Consider the following 18,395-nt stretch of genomic DNA (forward strand, 5'->3'; position numbering starts at 1 on the left):
AGAGAGATGGTGTTGGAATCCAGGGCTGCGATGCTGAGAACCAGAGTCTGTCCACTGCCTCCTCCCCTTGGTTGGCAGGGAGAGCCACAGTCCTGGGGCCAGCTGATTCTGTCAGGCAACAGGTCCCCTCCATCATCATCTGTGACTCTGATTCAGACAAGTTGACCCTGGATCTCCCCTCTCCAGCTACTTCTTTGGCAAAACTCCAAAAAAGGGTGTGGGTTGGGGTCAGTTCAATCCTTCCCTTGACCAAACACCCTTCTACTGGGACAGGGAAGCTTCCCCCTAAGTGACAACTCCAAAATAGTCTTCCCTGCCTTTCCAACCGGCGTGCCCCCAAATGGCTTACTCTCACAAAAAGCATTCTTTTTATAATTCAGTGCAAAGCATTTTCTCACATATAACTGCAGTGTTTTCTCTCAACACTACTGAGAGGTGGGGAGAAATATGTTGATTTCCTCACTCCATGCTACACACAAAGCATTTACATGGCTGCCAAAAGATACTTCCCAAATTGGTATAGCAGTTTGGGGCTAGTCAAAGAATTTGGAAGATGGGAGGTAGGGAACGTTGGAATTGTTTTATGACCCAGTGTTCTTTCTATCCCTGCCACCTTCTTTTCATAAGGCCCATACCATTCACTTATACCAGTGGTTGGCAAACTTCGGCTCGTGAGCCACATGCAGCTCTTTGGCCCCTTGAGTGTGGCTCTTCCACAAAATACCATGACCTGGGCGAGTCTATTTTAAAGAAGTGGCATTATAAGAAGTTAAGTTTAAAAAATTTGGCTCTCAAAAGAAATCTCAATCATTGTACTGTTGATACTTGGCTCTGTTGCCTAATGTGTTTGCCGACCACTGACTTATACCTAATTCTTTCCATTCACATCCATGGGTTTATATTCTCCACAAAGAAATTCCCCCAACATCTGGTTACTTTGGTATGTTTATTTATAAATTTACACTTGACTACAGTGAACTTCAACATCAGTGATTAATCAATCCAATGCTGATGAGCCTCACAGTGTTTTACTTCCTCGTCTCCAGTAGCTATCACCCACGTTCATATCAGTTGTCCACATTTGTGGCCACACCTTGAAACTCATCACCTGAAACCTCTCCACCTCTAATCTCAGCTGCTGCCTCTCCCATGCATGACCACAACATCCTGTCCTACTGCCTACTCCGAACACTGCAAAGACTCTGAGCAACACACACCATGACTTACCAGCCCCTCCAGCTTCACCTGTCCCTCTCCTATCCTAGACTGATGCAGCAGCTAAGTGCCTCAGGTCCCAAGCCTTGAACACTGTCAAAATATGAATAAACCCTAATCCTCTGATTATATGTATCACATAACCATGCCAATGGGATCCCCTCCCCCAAAAGTTACACTCTCTACCTTAAGCAAAAATTAATTCCAAATGTATCATAGGCTCAAATATAAAAAAGAAAACTATGCATCTTTTAGAATAAAACATAAGAGAAAATCTGCAGCATCTAGGACTAGGCAATAAGTTCTTAGACTTGACACCAAAAGTACAACCTATTAAAGGGAAAATTAATCAATTGGATCTCATAAAAATTAAAAACTTTTACTCTATGGGAGCCCATGTGAAGATGAAAATATAAGGAACAAACAAGGAGAAAATATCTGCAAACTGTATATGTGAGACTAAAGAACTCCCTAAGCTCAACAGTAAAAGTTAGACAAAAGAAAATTAGACAAAAGACACCAACAGACATTTCACTGAAGTGAATATATAGGTAGCAAATAAGCACATGAAAAGATGTTCCACATCATTAGTCATTAAGGAAATTTAAATTAAAACCACATGAGATATCGCCACACACCAATCAGAACTGCTAAAATAAACAATAGTGATAATACCAAATGCTGATGAGGGTGCAGAGAATCTAGATTACAGGTGAGAATATAGAATGGTACAGCTGTTCTGAAGAACAGTTGAGCAAATAAAAACCTAAAGGCACAACTATGATATGACCCAGCAACTGCACTCCGAGACATTTATCTCATAGAAATAAAAAGTTATATTATCATAAAATCTGTAAATAAATGGTCAGAATAGCTTTATTTTTATGGCCAAAAAGTGTAATCAGCCCATTTGTCCAGGTAAATGGTTAAACACACTGCAGTGTGTGTGTGTGTGTGTGTGTGTGTGGTGGATTACCACCAACAATAAAAAGGAACTATTGATATATGCAGCAATCTAAATGAATCTTCAGGGAATTATGCTGAATGAAAGAAAAAAAACTATCCCAAAAGGTTACATACTGCATAATACCATTATTTAACACTAGAGGCCCAATGCACCAAATCTGTACAAGGGCTTTGGCCCCGGCCACTGCAGCTTTGTCAGAAAAGATATCCGGTCTAATTAGCATATTACCCTTTTATTATTATAAATGTTTTAAATGACACTTTAGAAACAGAGCATCAATTAATGGTTACCAGGGGTCAGGGAAAAGGTGGAGGTGGGAGGAAATAGGAGGTGGGAGGAAATAGGAGAGAATGGGTATGGTTAGGATCTTGTGATATTGGGACTGTTCTATAATATATATCCTCACTCTGGTGGTGGATACCTGAATCTACACATGAGACATCATTGTTTGGAACTACACACACAGATACACACACACACACACACACACACACACACACACAAATGCAAGTAGAATCAGGGAAATGTGAATAAGATTGGTACACTGCTCAGAAATTTTTACTCCCCTATCCATGGGTATTCCATTCCCCCACAATACCTCTACTAAGCTTACTTTATTTTTCAAAAGCCCACGACCCACCTTGGCCTACATAATTAGTCCTCATCTGAAGAAAGCAATCATTAGGCCCTCCCTGAACCATCTACTCACATGATTATACATCAGAATAAACACACACACACACACACACACACACACACACACACACACAAAATACCTTACTCCTTTTGAAATTTCTCCTGGGTTTTCTTCCATCAATCATATCCTCAATTCAAAAAATGTTCTCCCCTACGAACCAAATGACCGAGTATTTCCCGTGCTCTAAAATAAGTATTCCTTTAACTTTTTATGACCATCTTATGGCTCCTCCCCTGAGTGGCCAAATCTCTCCAAAGAGTGGGCATCATAATGTTCCCTCTCAGTACACAGAAGGTATACACTGAATAACGTAGTTCATTGCCTGTATAGTACTCTAGCCCAGTAGTTGGCAAAGCGCAGCTCACGAGTCACATGCGGCTCTTTGGCCCCTTTGAGTATGGCTCTTCCACTAAATACCACGTGGGTGCGCAAATTCAGTGTAATTGAAACTTCGTGGCCCATGTGCAGAAGTCAGTTTTTGGCCTGGGCAAGTCTATTTTGAAGAAGTGGCGTTAGGACACTCAAGGAGCCAAAGAGCCGCATGTGGCTCGTGAGCCACAGTTTGCCTACCATTGCTCTAGTCCAATGGCTCTCAAACTGGGTGGATCACCCAACTACCCACAGAGCTTTTAGAAATAGAGATTCCCAGACTATACATATTCCCAGAGAGTCTGACTCAATTTGTGTCCATTCTGCTTGGTCTTTTTTTTTTTTTTTTTTTTTTTTTTTTTTCAAAGCTTCTCAAAAGCTTCTGCTGCTGATGGTCAGGCTTGGGAACCACTGATGTGTTTTCCTTCTTCTTAAAAAGGCAGTCTCTTTACTCTCCTAGGGTTACAGACACTCCATTTAAAATCTATGCCAGTTTTGTCAGGAGACACTGTGAGCCTATCCTTCGCAGGCCATATCACCCATTCTCACAGTTTCAGGGATCACTTCTCTGATAGTGAGCCCTAAACTACGACTTCAACAGGTCATCTTCACCTGGATGGCGACCCAGTATCTCAAGCACATGACAAAACTCAACTCTTCATGCCTTTCCTTTCAACAAACCTGCTTCTCCTGTCTCCACTCCTCATTTCATTTAATCGTCCCTCTATCCTCCCTACTACCTAGAAGCAGAACCCTGAAATCATCTTCAACTCCTCCTTCTCTTTCACAAACTAGATCCAGTCAGCCAGTCCTATTGACTCTATCTCTGAAACTTCCCCCACCAACACTGCCAGTACCCTGGTTAGGTCTCATCTTCTCCCACTGAACTATTGCAATAGCCATCTAACTTGTCTTCCCGCTTTCAGAGCTGGCTTTGTAAAACACAGGCTGAGTCACAGCTGTCTCCTTAAAAAAAAAAAAAAAAAAAAAAAAAAAAAAGGAATGGTTTCTCTTCCCTTTGTTCTCAAATGAGCACCAGACACCAGGAGGAGACATTCGAGGCCCTCCAGGATGCAGTAGCGGCCCACATTTCCAGGCTCATCTATCTTCCTCCTCCACATACACCCTCATTTCTGCGAGCATCAGAGCTGTGCCCTTTGGACCTCTGTGCCTTTATCACACTGTTCCTCTAGGCTTGAATGTTTTTCCCTTTTCTCTCTTTCTAAAGTAACAAGTCTGAATCTGGGCTCCAGAAATCACCTAACATTTTATAACTATACGTAAATATACATTTGTCTGCAGAAAAGATCCACAACTTTCTACGGATCTACAGATTTTAAACAGTCTATATGCAAAGTAAGTTTAAAAAAGAAAAGAAACAACAATACTCAGTGGCCGTCTACAATTCAAAGTTAGCTCAGATATATTTGTCTCTCGTCCATGCTCATGCATTCCCCAATCATAAATAATCTCACTTTAAGTTGCCCTACCATTAAGCTGTGTGTATCTCTGGTACAGAATATACTTCCTTAAATGTCAATATTATATTAGTGTACTGACTGGCTTGGTTTCAAATGTCAGCTCCACCACTTATTTACTGTGTGACCTTGAGAAAGTAACTTGACTTTGGTACACCTCAGTTTCCTTAGCTGTAAAATGGGGATAATCACAGTATCTATGTCATTGGGCTGTTATAAGGAACAGACATACATCTAAAGCAAAGAGAAAATGCCTAGCACATATAACTGGTCAAATATGTCACTTATTTTCATTATTTTTTATCTGTTGTCCCCATTGCAGTCAAAGCACAGTGCAGGCTCTCAATGAATGATTTATGAATCCATGTCTTCTTCAGTCCCAGAGCTCACCCACTGCCATAGCAAAGCAGTTAGAAAGCGTAACTCGGTAATAATTTCACATCCTTTCCTCTTTCTCCCATATGACCAATTCTTGAGCCATCCTAATTAGCTATTTTTTTTTAACCTGGATTGCACAAGGGCTCACACCTGTGTATAAACCTCTGCATGGCCCCCACACACTCAACTTCCCCATTAAAACGCTGACATTGGCTTTGCTCTTCTCATAGGAACCAAACTATTTCAAAATCCCTCATTACCCCTCTGTGCCTAAGATTCCAGAATTAACCATTGTTCTACTACTGTGCCTATTAGGGCAAAAATCTTCCCTACCTCTTGAGCTAACATTTTCCAACACACATAGCAAAACCAGGGTTTCCTCCTTCCCAATCTGGAAAGACCATTAATATACAGACATCTTTCTCTTTTTCTTCCTCTTCTTTCTAGCCAGTGCCTTCACAGTAGAGGCCCTGGGTATAGAGGCTTATTTATTCACCTTCTTTTGTTTTAGCCAATGGTTCACGTATTCATATATTCAAGAAACATTACTGACACTCTCTAAGTCCCACAAGACAGCAGGATGGGATCCCTGCCTTATGGAGGTTCCAATCTGTTCTAAGGGTACAGTTCTTTGTGCTTCATATTTTTGGCCAATTCATTTGAAATAATGCCCTGAAACACAGGTCAGACCAAGAGAGGAAATCAAAGATGCCACATAATGTTTGGATGAACAAATGGAAAGAACAACTTCATCTCAGGCCCCAACAGGCACTTTTAAGGCCTGGAGATCCTACAGGGCTCAGATGGTACAGTCATTTCCACATCAGGGCCTCTAGACCCTCCACAGACATAGACTACCTTCCTCGTCCTCAAAGCTATGTCATGATAGTCCACTGTCTTGCAAATGGACAACCTGCATTTCCTTGACCGGTTCTCCAGATCAGATGTCTTTCTCTTTGCCTACACTGATTAGTGCACACTCACACCTGCTTGTGTGTACACTCAGTCTGATGTGCCTTGTCTATTCTGCCATCACTTCACTAAAATGGCCCCCTTCCCTAATATGTCTTGTGCTTGTGTGAAGTAAGTAAAGGGGCAATTCCAACTCTTGTGCTTCCCTGGCTGGCTGGTGTCAGGGCAGCAATTGTAGAAGGCTGCCTTCTTCCTCACCTGCTTTAGTTCTCACATCTCAGCTCTCTAGGGCTCACCATTAGGCCTGGAATGACAGCAAGAAAGGGGACATCTCTGGAGCTGTGCAAGTAAGGACCCTGAAGATACCCACTAAGAAAAAAGAGAAAGTCACTGTCCAGCCATCATTCTGCCCACGCTGCCAGTATGATCCTAGGGCACCAGCATCTTCCAGACAGCTTCCTGGCCACCATCAGGGCCAGCCTTGTGATCTAGGATCGTGCTGTGTTAGTTGAGAAGCACTCTTCCTGCCAGTATTGGGCCAGGTGCCTTGGACATCAGTGGCCAAGAATAGACTGCAAAAGGCTACGTAGAAGGTGACCATCTTCAAAGGGCCTTCAGACTTCCCAGAAAGCTCTGGCACACAGCCATGACCTCGGGTCAGTGTTTCCTGCAAATGAACTTGTGATGGCTCCCTGAGGGCAAGGACCATGTCTGTCCAGTTGACAACCCCTAGCATTGGCCTGAAATGTAGGCGGCGCTCAATACTTACTTTCTGAATTAATGTTTAATGACCTCCACTAAGGAAGGATGAAAGCACAGTGGAAAGAGCCCAGGTTTCAGAGTCAGACAGACCTGGATTTGCAACTTTCCAGCTCTACCATGTATGCTGGCAATCTGCAAGCCACTTTACCCATCTTAGCCTCAGTTTCCTCATCTATTAGGTGGAGATCATAACACCCACCTCGAAATGCTGTTGGAAGCAACAGATGGAAATTATATGTAAAGCCTTTAATTCAGTCCATGGCAAAGAACACTTCTTGTTTTTAGTTCATAAATACTTGTTTAGCACTTACTGTATACCAGACACTTCTCAAATATGGTAGGGGAGGTCCTATATCACAATTAGTCTTAATTCTTATAATGACCCATTGAAATAGGTTCTATTTAACCCCTTTTGCAATGGAGGAAATGGAGGCACACAAAAGAAAAGCAACTTGCCCAACATCTGATATTATCACCAAATGGCAGGGACAGGATTCATATCAATTTCAAAGTCCAAGATCTGAAGTGCTACACTTTTCCTTCTCTAAAGCAATCAGTCAATGAATGCTATCTCCTGTCCCTACCATGTTTTGATGATGGGAGACATGTGACTACTAGACCAGGGTTTTTAGTTGCCACAGGCATTCCTGGTGCAGCTGCTGTGGGAAACAGTATGGAGGTTCCTAAAAAAATAAAAAATGGAACTGCCTTATGACTCAGGGATCCCACTTCTGGAAATATATCTAAAGTAACCTGAAACACTAATTCAAAACTTATATGCACCCTATGTTCACTGCAGCATTATTTACAATAGCCAAAATTTGGAAGTAGTCCAAGTGTCCATTAGTAGATGAGTCGATAAAAAAAACTGTGGTAGCCATGCCAGTGTGGCTCAGTGGTTGAGCATCAACCCATGAACCAAAAGGTCACCAATTCCATTCCCGGTCAGTACACATGCCTGGGTTGTGTGCCCAATCCCCAGTGGGGGGTGTGCAGGAGGCAGCCACTTGATGATGTTTCTCTCTCATTGATGTTTCCATTTAACTATTCCTCTTCCTTCCTCTTTTTCTAAAAATCAATAAAAACATGTTTAAAAAATTTTTTTGTGATAATTTGCACAATGGAATATTATGCAGCCATAAAAAAAGAAGGAAACCTTATCTTCTGTGACAGCATGGATGGATCTGGAAATTGTTATGCTAAGGGAAATAAACCAGTCAGAGAAAGACAAATACCATATGATTTCACTTATATGTGGAATCTAATGAACAAAATTAATAAACAAAATAGACTCATAGATACAGAGAATAGGCTGACAGCTGGGGGGGGGGGGACTGTATGAAAAAGGTGAAGGGATTAAGCATAAAAAGAAACTAAAACAAAACAAAACAAAAACCCTCACAGACACAAACAACAGTATGGTGATTACCAGAGAGAAAAGGGGGAAGGGGGAACGACAAAACAGAAAGGTAAAGGGGGAGATAAACGATGATAGAAGGAGACTTTACTTGGGGTGGTGAACATACAATTTACAGATGATGTGTTACAGAATTGTACACTTGAAACCTATATAATTTTATTAGCCACTGTCACCTCCAATAAATTCAATAAAAATTAAAAGAAGTAAAACTAGAAAGAAAAGGAAAGGAAAATACAGAGAAAAAAGGAGAATGAGTATGCATCCTCCTCCTAATTACCCCTAATTACAACTGTCTATATAGGGTGCCCAAGACAGAAGTAATCTGTCCACATGATGACCAACCATATAAAGACTCAGCTTCCCCACAGACAAGGGAGCAGAGAAGGAAGTCAGCTTTTTGATGGCCCAAACCTCATCATAGAGAGAGCTTTTGGTTCTTCCCGTCTATAAGATTGCATTTGCCCTACTGCCAACCACAGAGGAAATTTCATTACTAAAATAAATCAGTGCTGCACTTGACCTTGCTTCTCTCATGGCTCTGGATTAGTGACATCACAATGTACTCTACAAACGCTCAGAAATATCAGAATAGCCCCCTCAAGTCAAAAACACTTGGTATTCCACTAAAAGGCATTAAATTATTTTGATTTTACTCCATGGAATCCAAAATGCTTTCAATATTTTCATTTACAAAATGCTTTAGAGAGAAAGTATGCAACTCTGGACCTTAAGAAACCTCGACTCCTGGTCTGGTTTGTGTTCTTATTCACTTATGGTAAGATGGGGAACAGGCCGCAAGCCAAGGAACAGTAGCTCTGGCCCACAGTGCTCACATGACTCAATCCCCAAGTGGCTGGGGCCTCACTGTGGAGGCTCCCCACTCAACCTTTTCTCGTCCTCAAAGTCATGAGCAGGTCACAGGCAGCTCCAGGGCAGCTCCTCTTAAGGGGTCCAGGATCCATCTCCCATGGCCTGGCTAACTATCATATTTCCTTCCAAAGTAGCAGAAGCAAAGCTTCTCCATTCTGAAAGGAAGCTCAGGGGGAATGCTTTCTCTCCAAGGCAAATGCATGGAGTGCAGAGACTTCAGGACCACTGCGGCAAATGCATCTCCTGCACCCCCATCTCAGGACACACAACTCTAATGCTGCTCGCTCAAAAAGATGACCCATTGTTAAGTCAGGTTGGTCACCAACACAATCAATAAATGTAAGGCTGATTTGTGCGGGTGCGGGTGTGGGTGGGGGAGGGGGAGAGGGTATTATCCATACAGAGCATGTGCTCTCAAGAAGCTTTCAGAATCTGATGGCTATGGGTATTAAGGATGTGTTTCCACAAGTAGCACCTTGTTTTTCAATGAACTGACTGAGATACAAGTCACAAAGTCACAGTATCACAAAATGCCAAAGTACCAAGGACCCATGGACATCATCTACTCTCCCCCCCCCCCCCGTCTCTCTCTTAAACGGGGGGGGGGGGGGGGGGGGGGGGGCTGAGACACAGACCAAAGGTAGGCTTGTTTGAGTTCACTGTCGGTAGATGACTCAAATCCAAAACGTCTCACCATTCTACTTCCTAACCAGCTGCCCCTGACATCCAATTATCAACAAGTGCTCTTACACTGTTATTTTCACACACACAAAAAGTATATTTATGATGAGGTTATCAGCAAAATGTTTAAATATAGCATGGTTGGTACCTAAAAAATGCACTCAAAAGGAGAAAACAAAATTGAAGTTGAAAAGATAAACTTTTGCTTTGAATTATGTCCTCAGCCCTGAAACCTAAGGGGACAGTGCCCTTCCCATTATTCCCTGTGACAAATAAAGGGCTGTTGTTATTCCCCACCAGGATTTCCAATAGTAGGCCAATATTTTAGGTTACAGCAATTTCGGGTAAACAAATGGGAGTTGTATAAGGTAAAGTAGCCTGAAACCACCTTCCTACCCATAATAAAATCAGTTTCAAAGAAGGCTGGAAGATTAAAGTGCTTTTCTCTGCCTTTAAAATGGGGAGGGAGGTTTCATTTTTAGGTATGAAGACAAGACCCTGAAAACAAACAGCCAGGCCTAGGACGAATAGATCAGGAAAGATACAAACACACAGAAAATCAAAGGCCCTGAAACTTTTTACCACAGCAACTGTGATGTTTCATCCTGGGTCCATTTCAGCAGACCCAATGAAGTTTCTTTGGCTACAAAAGATTACATGAGAGCATAAAACAAATTCTGAAGGTTTGGGTTCTCTCTCCCATCTTCCCCCCACCCCACCCCCGTGTGTGTGTGTGTGTGTGTGTGTGTGTGTGTGTGTGTGAAAGAGAGAGCAAGAGAGAGAGAGGGGGAACACAAGAACAACAGGCTTAGAGACTAGTGTTGCAGAAAGCAAAATTTTCCTTGTTTCCATTACATCATCCAAGTTGGAGACGGGGAGGGCGGAGTGGGGGCACAGCTGGTGGCAGCTGCACCACCATCTGCTTTCTCCTTAGCAGTGTGTGCTAGTTTGAGTTGCAGCCTCCTATGGCTCCTGATAGAGGAGGCACAGTATTAAAGGTACAACAGCCTATTATGAAAAGCTTTCAAATTATTTAGAAATAAATCACTCTTATGGTAAGTTAACCTCAGGTAGGTTGCTAAGCCAAAGTTCTCTTTGAGTTTAGGCTATTTGTTTGCATCTCTTTAGACTCAGCTATAGTGCAAACTCTGTCAACTCAATGTGCGCAATTAGACAAGTAGAATATACAAGCAACCACCTGCCATCTGCTTCCCAAAAGGTAAGCAGCCAAAAAAAGCATTAACAGAAGGACTGGGGAATGCCCAACCCTAGCAGGCAAGCTCTGGAGTTTGGTATCCTAAGCCATCTGGACAACCAGTCTTGTCCTCTTGGACACTCATGGGGTTTCCTTCAGAATACACTGCCTGGCATCCCTTCTAGAAGGGGAGATGGGTGAGAATAGGCTGGGGAGAGAGAGGTTAATGCCCTGTCTGTCATTCAACTGCAAAAGGGCAATGGAGCTGCAAACAGGTGGTCTGATTAAACCATACACATATTTTATCTAGTCTCTACAGGGTTATGTTAAAAAGAAAAAAGTGCTGACTTTTCAAAATGAGTTTTCCTATATAAACATCTAGATTGCTATCTCTTCCTGGGGGAGGGAGGGGAATTAAGCTATATGGCATCAGCAGACCTCTTTTTCAGTTATCTGGGGTTAAGCAGCTGCACTTTCTTCCACTAGTGATGCGTTCTGAAGAACGTGCCCTCACACTAGTGTCTCAAATGCCATTGCATCTATCTATGTTCCACTTGGACCTAGAAAGCTTTTGATATAATGTCTCTGAGCATGGAGAGGAAGAAGAAATCCCAAAGGAATAATTTCCCAACTGTCCTGTATTGATTCTCCTCTTTAGTTGAGAATTCATCCCTTCGATGGCCAACTAAAATTCTGCCAAGATCATTCAACACAACATAATGAACAGATCTAAGTAGAAGGCTAGCTACAATGGCCCTTCGATACAAAAGTAGGTTGCCTTGTTTCAAAGAGGCATTCCAGACCACTTACCATACATCTTGCCTTCATCTGATAAGATGATTTTCCTCCTCCCACAGGGTGGATAGATAGCCAAGGCTTCCTGAAAGCTCTGCTCAATGTCAGGACTCCAGACCCCTTCCGCATCGTTGTCAATTGGCTTATCTGCAGAGTCACTCATCCTTTCCATGTTTTCGGCAGGGCTCTCGCTGCCGCTCCAGCTGCTGGGCTCAATTTTGGCGGTTGGGTTTTCCAAGCCGAAGCCTGGAGCCTTTTCAAGAAAATAAACCTAATAAAGAAATAAAAATATAGTGTGATAAGGATGAGGTAATCACCAATATACTGCTCTTTGCTAGTCTCATTGCACATTCTTCAGTTGACAGATCTGAATAACTGCTAGTGGAAAACATGGGAATTTGAGGCCCAAGTGGATTTTTTTTCTTTATGTATTCATGCTAGGCACTCAATACAGAAACATAATGGCGGACAGCAGCTGTAAAATCTTCCCAAATGAGGGAAAGTTTTCATCTAAGAATAGTATTCACTCTGAGTTGCAAGTTCACAGTGAACCATGCGAAACCATTTACTAAGTGCCTACTATCTACCAGGCGCACTCTGTTCAATAATAATTGAATCTCCATAGCAGAACAATTTTATTCAAAAGAAAATAAAGTAAAACAAAAGATGTCTGCCTCACTGTGGCCATCGACATGGTAACTCTGAAATGTTAAATCATCCCAATATTTGTCATTGAGGTCACCCAGATGCGAGATAGTGGCAGGGTAAAAGGAAGAAAAGAGATTATTTTGTTATCACAAAACTCACTCTACTATGACAGCTGACTTGGACCTGCCAGTCTATGGCATTTCTCTGTGGGACATTGAGCCTGAAGAGTCAGGTCACCTTGCCACTGTCAGCTTCTAGATTGTAACCTTGAAGCAGGGACCAAGTTGTCCCCATTCCTGCCTTCCCTGCAACAGCTACAAGAGGCCAGCACATTTACATAAAGAAATGGTTTACACCTACATGGGCACTTTGGTAGCCTACTCAGAATTCCTGATCTTAAGGAAACCGTGGGGAAGACTTTCATTTCTTTCTCTGTAGCACTGAAGGTTACAGAACCAAAGAAATCTTTCTCAAAGGTTTATTCTCCTTAAAGTATGCATGAAACCTACAGTCTTAAAGGGATAAGCTTTCCACACGAATGTCAAACAGGCACAAACACCCATGTGAAAATGATCTAATCCGGTACCCCGTGCTGTCCACACACTAACATATCAATATTCCTTTGTTGAAAAGGCATCAGATCATTAATTCAAAGGCTTCCCCCCAAAGGGGAGAATTGTTCCTAGCAACTGATCGAAGAAGGGAGATGGCAGGGTCACAGTAGAAAGAGCTTAGTGGGCCCCACCACTCCCTGCCTTCTGTCCCCATCAAATCCACGCAACATTACAATAGAGGCAGCCAGGAGGGGAGCAGGTGCTGGCCCCACCAGGCACCAGGGACTGCTCCATGCTCCAGGGCAGTTACCTGAGAGCCAGCAGCCTGTTTTCTTTCTTTCTCCTCCTGATTGTATCCCTTTCCTATGCCCTCCCCCATCAGTGTATATCAACAGATCCCAGGTGCAGAAACTCTGAGGCACATGAACATTACACAATTAATGGTATAACTAGTGGGTGATTTTGGCTTGGTAACCTGACAGCTTTTGAGATTTGGCAGCACCTGGATAAAAGAAACCCCCAGGTTGTCTGCCTTTAAATGCTGCCACAGATCCATCATTCAAAGAACTTGTCAGCAAAATATTTACTACTTCTTACCAACACATGTACATTGGCACCGGACTTTAAAAACTGCCAAATGTTGAGGTATAAATTATGCCACAAGAAAGGGTTTTGTGATTAACCCCCAGATGAACTCTGCAATGCCTGCAGTGTGGGCCTTTTGAATTCTCAAATTATTACATTTTTTGTTGGAATCTAAGAGTCTTATAAAATTCAAGCTGAGCTGTATGCTCCCCTAGAGTCTGTTCTAGCTCCAAAGCAGTTTGTTAGAGAAATTATGAGAATATAATGAATGCTTTGAGCAGTGGCTAATCCGCTGTCTTCCTCTCCACCTAACCCCCACCCCTATACCCCCGCCACCCCCAAAACAAAACAATAGACATACAAAAACACAGGCCAGTCTTTGAGCTCTGGGCAGCTCAGAGAGCCATATCTATAATAATAAAAGCATAATATGCTAATTAGTCCAGACGACCTTCCAAAAGAAGCTGGGGCTGCAAGGGAAGCCCAGGTCCTGGGTACTGGCAGAGGAAGGTTTACTCTTGCACGAATTTCGTACATCGGGCCTCTAGTTTTAAGATAAACAGCAATGTACTCAGCATGCAACCCCTATAGTAGAGGGACAGAATCCAGGACAGTGAGGGCCAGCAAAGGGACTGGGGAATTTTACTTGCCTAAAAAGAACATCACCACATCACTGAGCGCCTCAGTGTCTTCAGACCAAACTCCCCAACACTTCCCTAGTCCAATGCTTGCAGTCCCCTCTAACACTTCTCAACTGGTCATATGATTTATATATGAACATCACCAATGACAAAAAACCCACTACCTCCACACTGACATGTTGAAATTCCTCCATCTACTAGGCCAAAACCCATGTACAGGTTAACTTCTATACCAACCCATCCCTTGCAGAAGCAAATCTCCCACCCAAACACCCATTTATATGTAACAGGAGCAGCCCTATTGTAACTTGGATTAGACATAATTCACATAATACCTGGCTCAGCCCTCATGAATGCATCCCAGTTTGTCCATGGCCCTCATTAAATGATGCTCAGAGATGGACTAGGCCCCACAAAACCTCTAGGCTCCCACACTTCAAGTGCTATTCCTGATTTCCCTTCTCTAGTGTAACTGGTTTAGGAGCTAAAGGCAGGGGGTTATTTGTAAATCCATTATTTTAGCCTACATGGCTGAAAGCTGGTAAGATTTTATTGAATCATAATTGCAAGCTTAGTGTTCTTAGACACTGAACATCCTCTGAAGAGCTGGCTGTCACATAGAGAGGGTGCTGACCCATTCTGTGGAAGTTTTAAGATGATTCCAGCTCAACGTGAGAAAAAGTTCCTGCTAGTTGAGCTGTTCAAAAAGGGCTGGGCTGGCTGCCTTAAAGACGAACAGCAGAGTCTTGTAGACAATCCCTTAAAGTAACCTCTAAAGCTGGGAGTCACAAGCCCTTGGATGTTTGGGGAATGCAGTATTAGCATTAATTGATCCATCCACTTAGTGAACACAGGCACTTTCTAAATGCTCTTTTTTTTTTTTTTTTTTTTTTTCATTTACTGCAAAGGGAAGAACTCTGTGTTCAGGCCCTTGCAATTTGGTCAACTGGAGCTCAGCAGGATGGAATTACCTACTCTGGACAAGGGCCAGGACACAAACCCCAGAAGCTACCAGATACATAATCCACAGAGTTATACAGGCCCTTGGTTTTACAACCCAATTGTAAGATGAGGCCCTGTATGGGCAGAGAGTTTCCAATCACAAGACTGGGGCTGGCTGAGAAAAGCTCCCCGTACTGGATACTGAAATAACCATTCTGGCATTCTATCCCTCAGGTCCCTTCCAAACCAGCTCAAAATCCACCTCATCCTGGAAACTGTCCTTGTATCTAGTGGCTCAGAGTATCAGCCACACATTAGGAGTGTCCTAAAAATGTGTGGCATTGGTTAAGTACCACCCAACCTACCTGGTTTCCACATACACAGCAAGAATCACCTGCTTATTACAAATAATAAGATCTAATCAAGTGAATTATGCATAGAATATCTGTGCCTGTAGAGCTGATGTCCACCTCCTCATCCCTTTTTTGAGCAAGGGAGTTAACTTTCACACAATTCAGTAAATAAAGAACAACATAGAATTGGGGGGGGGGGGGGAACGGCATGGCATGATATTCAGGCTCAAACTATTCTGGACTCCAAACCTGGCTCACACACTGGCCATGCAGTCCAGAATGAAGTAGTTAATCTCTCAGAATCTCAGATTTTATTTGTAAAATGGAGATAATAAATACAATCCCAACATAGGAAAATCATTAAGGGGTGGAGGGACTCTATCTTACAGGGTTGTCGTAAAGATTTAAAGATAATGAGTGAAGGTGCTCTGTCATCTGTAAACCCATGACCAGATGTTCATTTGTTTTCAAGTCCATTGTTTCTAGACAGTGGTATGTGCCTTGCAGTGCCCAAATACCTACCGATAATGGGATGGTGAAGAAATGAAGGTGCTCTCCTAATAGTTCCCTTTGGGAAATAAAGTTACAAAGATCCTTTAGATTACTAAATAAAAAAATTTAAATTTGTAACAAACCCTTCTATTTCTAATACTTATATAAACCTACACTTATATTCACAGGTTCAATAATTTTCATTATTTTTCTGGGAAGTTTGGTTCAAGGGAACAATCCCAGACCTAAAGGAATGCCTAAAAGGAAAGAAAGAAGGGAACTTTTGTTGCTGAAAATCTACAATATATCATGTAGCCCCTATATGCCTCAATTCCATCATTAACACTTTTCTAGAAGTTCCTCTTTTTTTCTGAAACTCTTTCTAGCCATACTATAATAAACTCCAAAAAGAACTGTTAACAGGCCAACAGCCACACTTCCTAAATGGATCATTATTTTACAACTACCCACTGGCACTCTAAGAAGAGCAACACGAATACCACAGAATGACATCATATGTATATTTGACCAATCCACATTTTTAACTTAAGAGCTGAGGACAGAAGGGGGTGAGAGAGTCAAATACAGGTGCTTCTGACACCAACTCTATTCACAGAACTTATGAACAAAGGATATGACAGAGGACCCAGGAATCTGCTGCTCCATCTTAATTCCTGTGGATCCCTCATAATGCAAGCATCTCACCCACTCGTGGGTGATTTAAGAGCTTTTAAATAAAAGGGTTAGTTTTAACTCTCATGATTCATGAAATGCCACTGAACATGAAGGTCACACACAAAATCATACGCTTTGTATTAGCCCATGTCTTAACACTCGTTGAGGCAAAAGGAAAGGAGCTGGACTAGGAATTAGGACTCTGTCTTTATTTAAGTAACCCAGGACCATGTGGTACTTGAGTGTCTCAGTTTCCATCATTAACACTGAGGAGGCCAACTTAATCATTCATCCCCTTGTAGTTCCATAGACTCAACTAATAGAACTCAGTATGCTGGTTTATTACTGCCCCCCACCCATTCACACTCCAGTGTCCCTGAGGGCAAGGATTGTTCAAATCACCACAGTATCCACAATGCTAGCAAAGCACCTGGCATAATAAATATTCCAAACAAAGAAAGAAGGAACAAACCAACAGCCAGATGACATGAACATTCTTTGACAACATGACTAAACTTATCATTAAGCTTCACCCTGTCCCTGGCCAAGGTTCTTATGAGTAGTAAGAGCCCAAAGGAAATCTCCAAATTAGGAAGACAGATTAAGTCTAACACAGTTTGGGTAACTAAGTGCTGGCTGTCTGAGCTAATTTCTTCATTAATCATGATTACTGACAACCAATAGTCCGTGTTAAAGGGACAAATATGGTTTGGGTCCTCTACCGGGTAAGCTTCGTCTAACATGAACATTTTGAGTAGAATGGTAAGTTTGGAGATACAATATTTTATCCTTTGCTTTCCCTTTCCTTTGGCCACCAGTAAAGATGACAGCTCTAAGAAAATCCCTATGGGAGGCAAACTGGTAAGGATATAAAGACCAGAAACTAAAGAGGTGGCCAAAAAAGAAATTCAAAAAGGTAAAAAGAAAAAAAAATAATTTTTTTAAAAGGTAGTGAAGAAAACCTGAGTGAGTAGGTGAGTGAAAAAGGCAACATATAGGGAGTTGCACTGAGAGCAAAGCGGAGAAAAAATATTTCTAAGCACTTCAAGACAAGATGAAGGCAGGCACAGGTGGAGTCGACTTTAAGGTTTAAAGAAAGAGAATCGCATGGTTGGAATATTTGTAGGAGACACTCGACCAAGCATTTGATGGTTCGAAGTTCACTGTGGTCTTAGTGAAAGAACAAGTTTTTCTCATAAGAAGAAAGCTGACCTCCAACAAAAAGACTGGGAATGAAGGAACTTTACTTCCAAAATGAATTGGTACTTGAAATCCAAATTCATCCTGCTCCAAATGAGCCAGATTTCAAGCACAATGTCTAAAGCTTTCACCTAGAGGTTCTTAGTTAATCATTGCACTACCCTTGTTGGGTATTATCCCACTTTATGAAGTCCAGAGGTTGACCAAAGTCATACACTTAGATTTTAAATCTAAGAGTCATTTCTCCAGAGAGAATGCTCATCCCATGAACATCAGACTCACACTATTTGCTCACTAGCTGTAGGCTGGATTTCAAAAGGAGGCATGTAGGCAGTGCTTTCAGCTTTGTCCATGACTGACACCATCAAGCACAGTCTAATTAATTCCTAATGAATAGTGATGATACTGACTCACCTCCCTGGGTAGCTGGGAGGAATGTCAGGCACTGATGATGGTTAATCGCTTTTGCATATGTAAAATGGGGCAGGTTATTATTTTCCTACCATTTCAGACACTAGCCAAACTTGCTAACAAGTGGCTTGAGAAATATGAGGATCGAGGATCAG

General features: G+C 42.2%; 1 protein-coding gene across 11 annotated transcripts in view; it reads right to left on the reverse strand.

Annotated features, from left to right (window-relative positions):
* Positions 1–18,395, reverse strand: part of TEAD1 (TEA domain transcription factor 1) — a 255,016-nt gene that overhangs the window by 161,851 nt on the left and 74,770 nt on the right. For all 11 annotated transcript variants that reach the window (XM_045578071.1, XM_036426503.2, XM_036426504.2 and 8 more), the window contains one exon: positions 11,755–12,010. In XM_045578071.1, the coding sequence (XP_045434027.1) occupies positions 11,755–12,010 (256 nt within the window). The remainder of the gene's footprint in view (positions 1–11,754; positions 12,011–18,395) is intronic.

This window comes from Pipistrellus kuhlii, unplaced genomic scaffold, assembly GCF_014108245.1.
Source record: "Pipistrellus kuhlii isolate mPipKuh1 unplaced genomic scaffold, mPipKuh1.p scaffold_m20_p_9, whole genome shotgun sequence".
In the NCBI taxonomy this organism is placed as follows: domain Eukaryota; kingdom Metazoa; phylum Chordata; class Mammalia; order Chiroptera; family Vespertilionidae; genus Pipistrellus; species Pipistrellus kuhlii.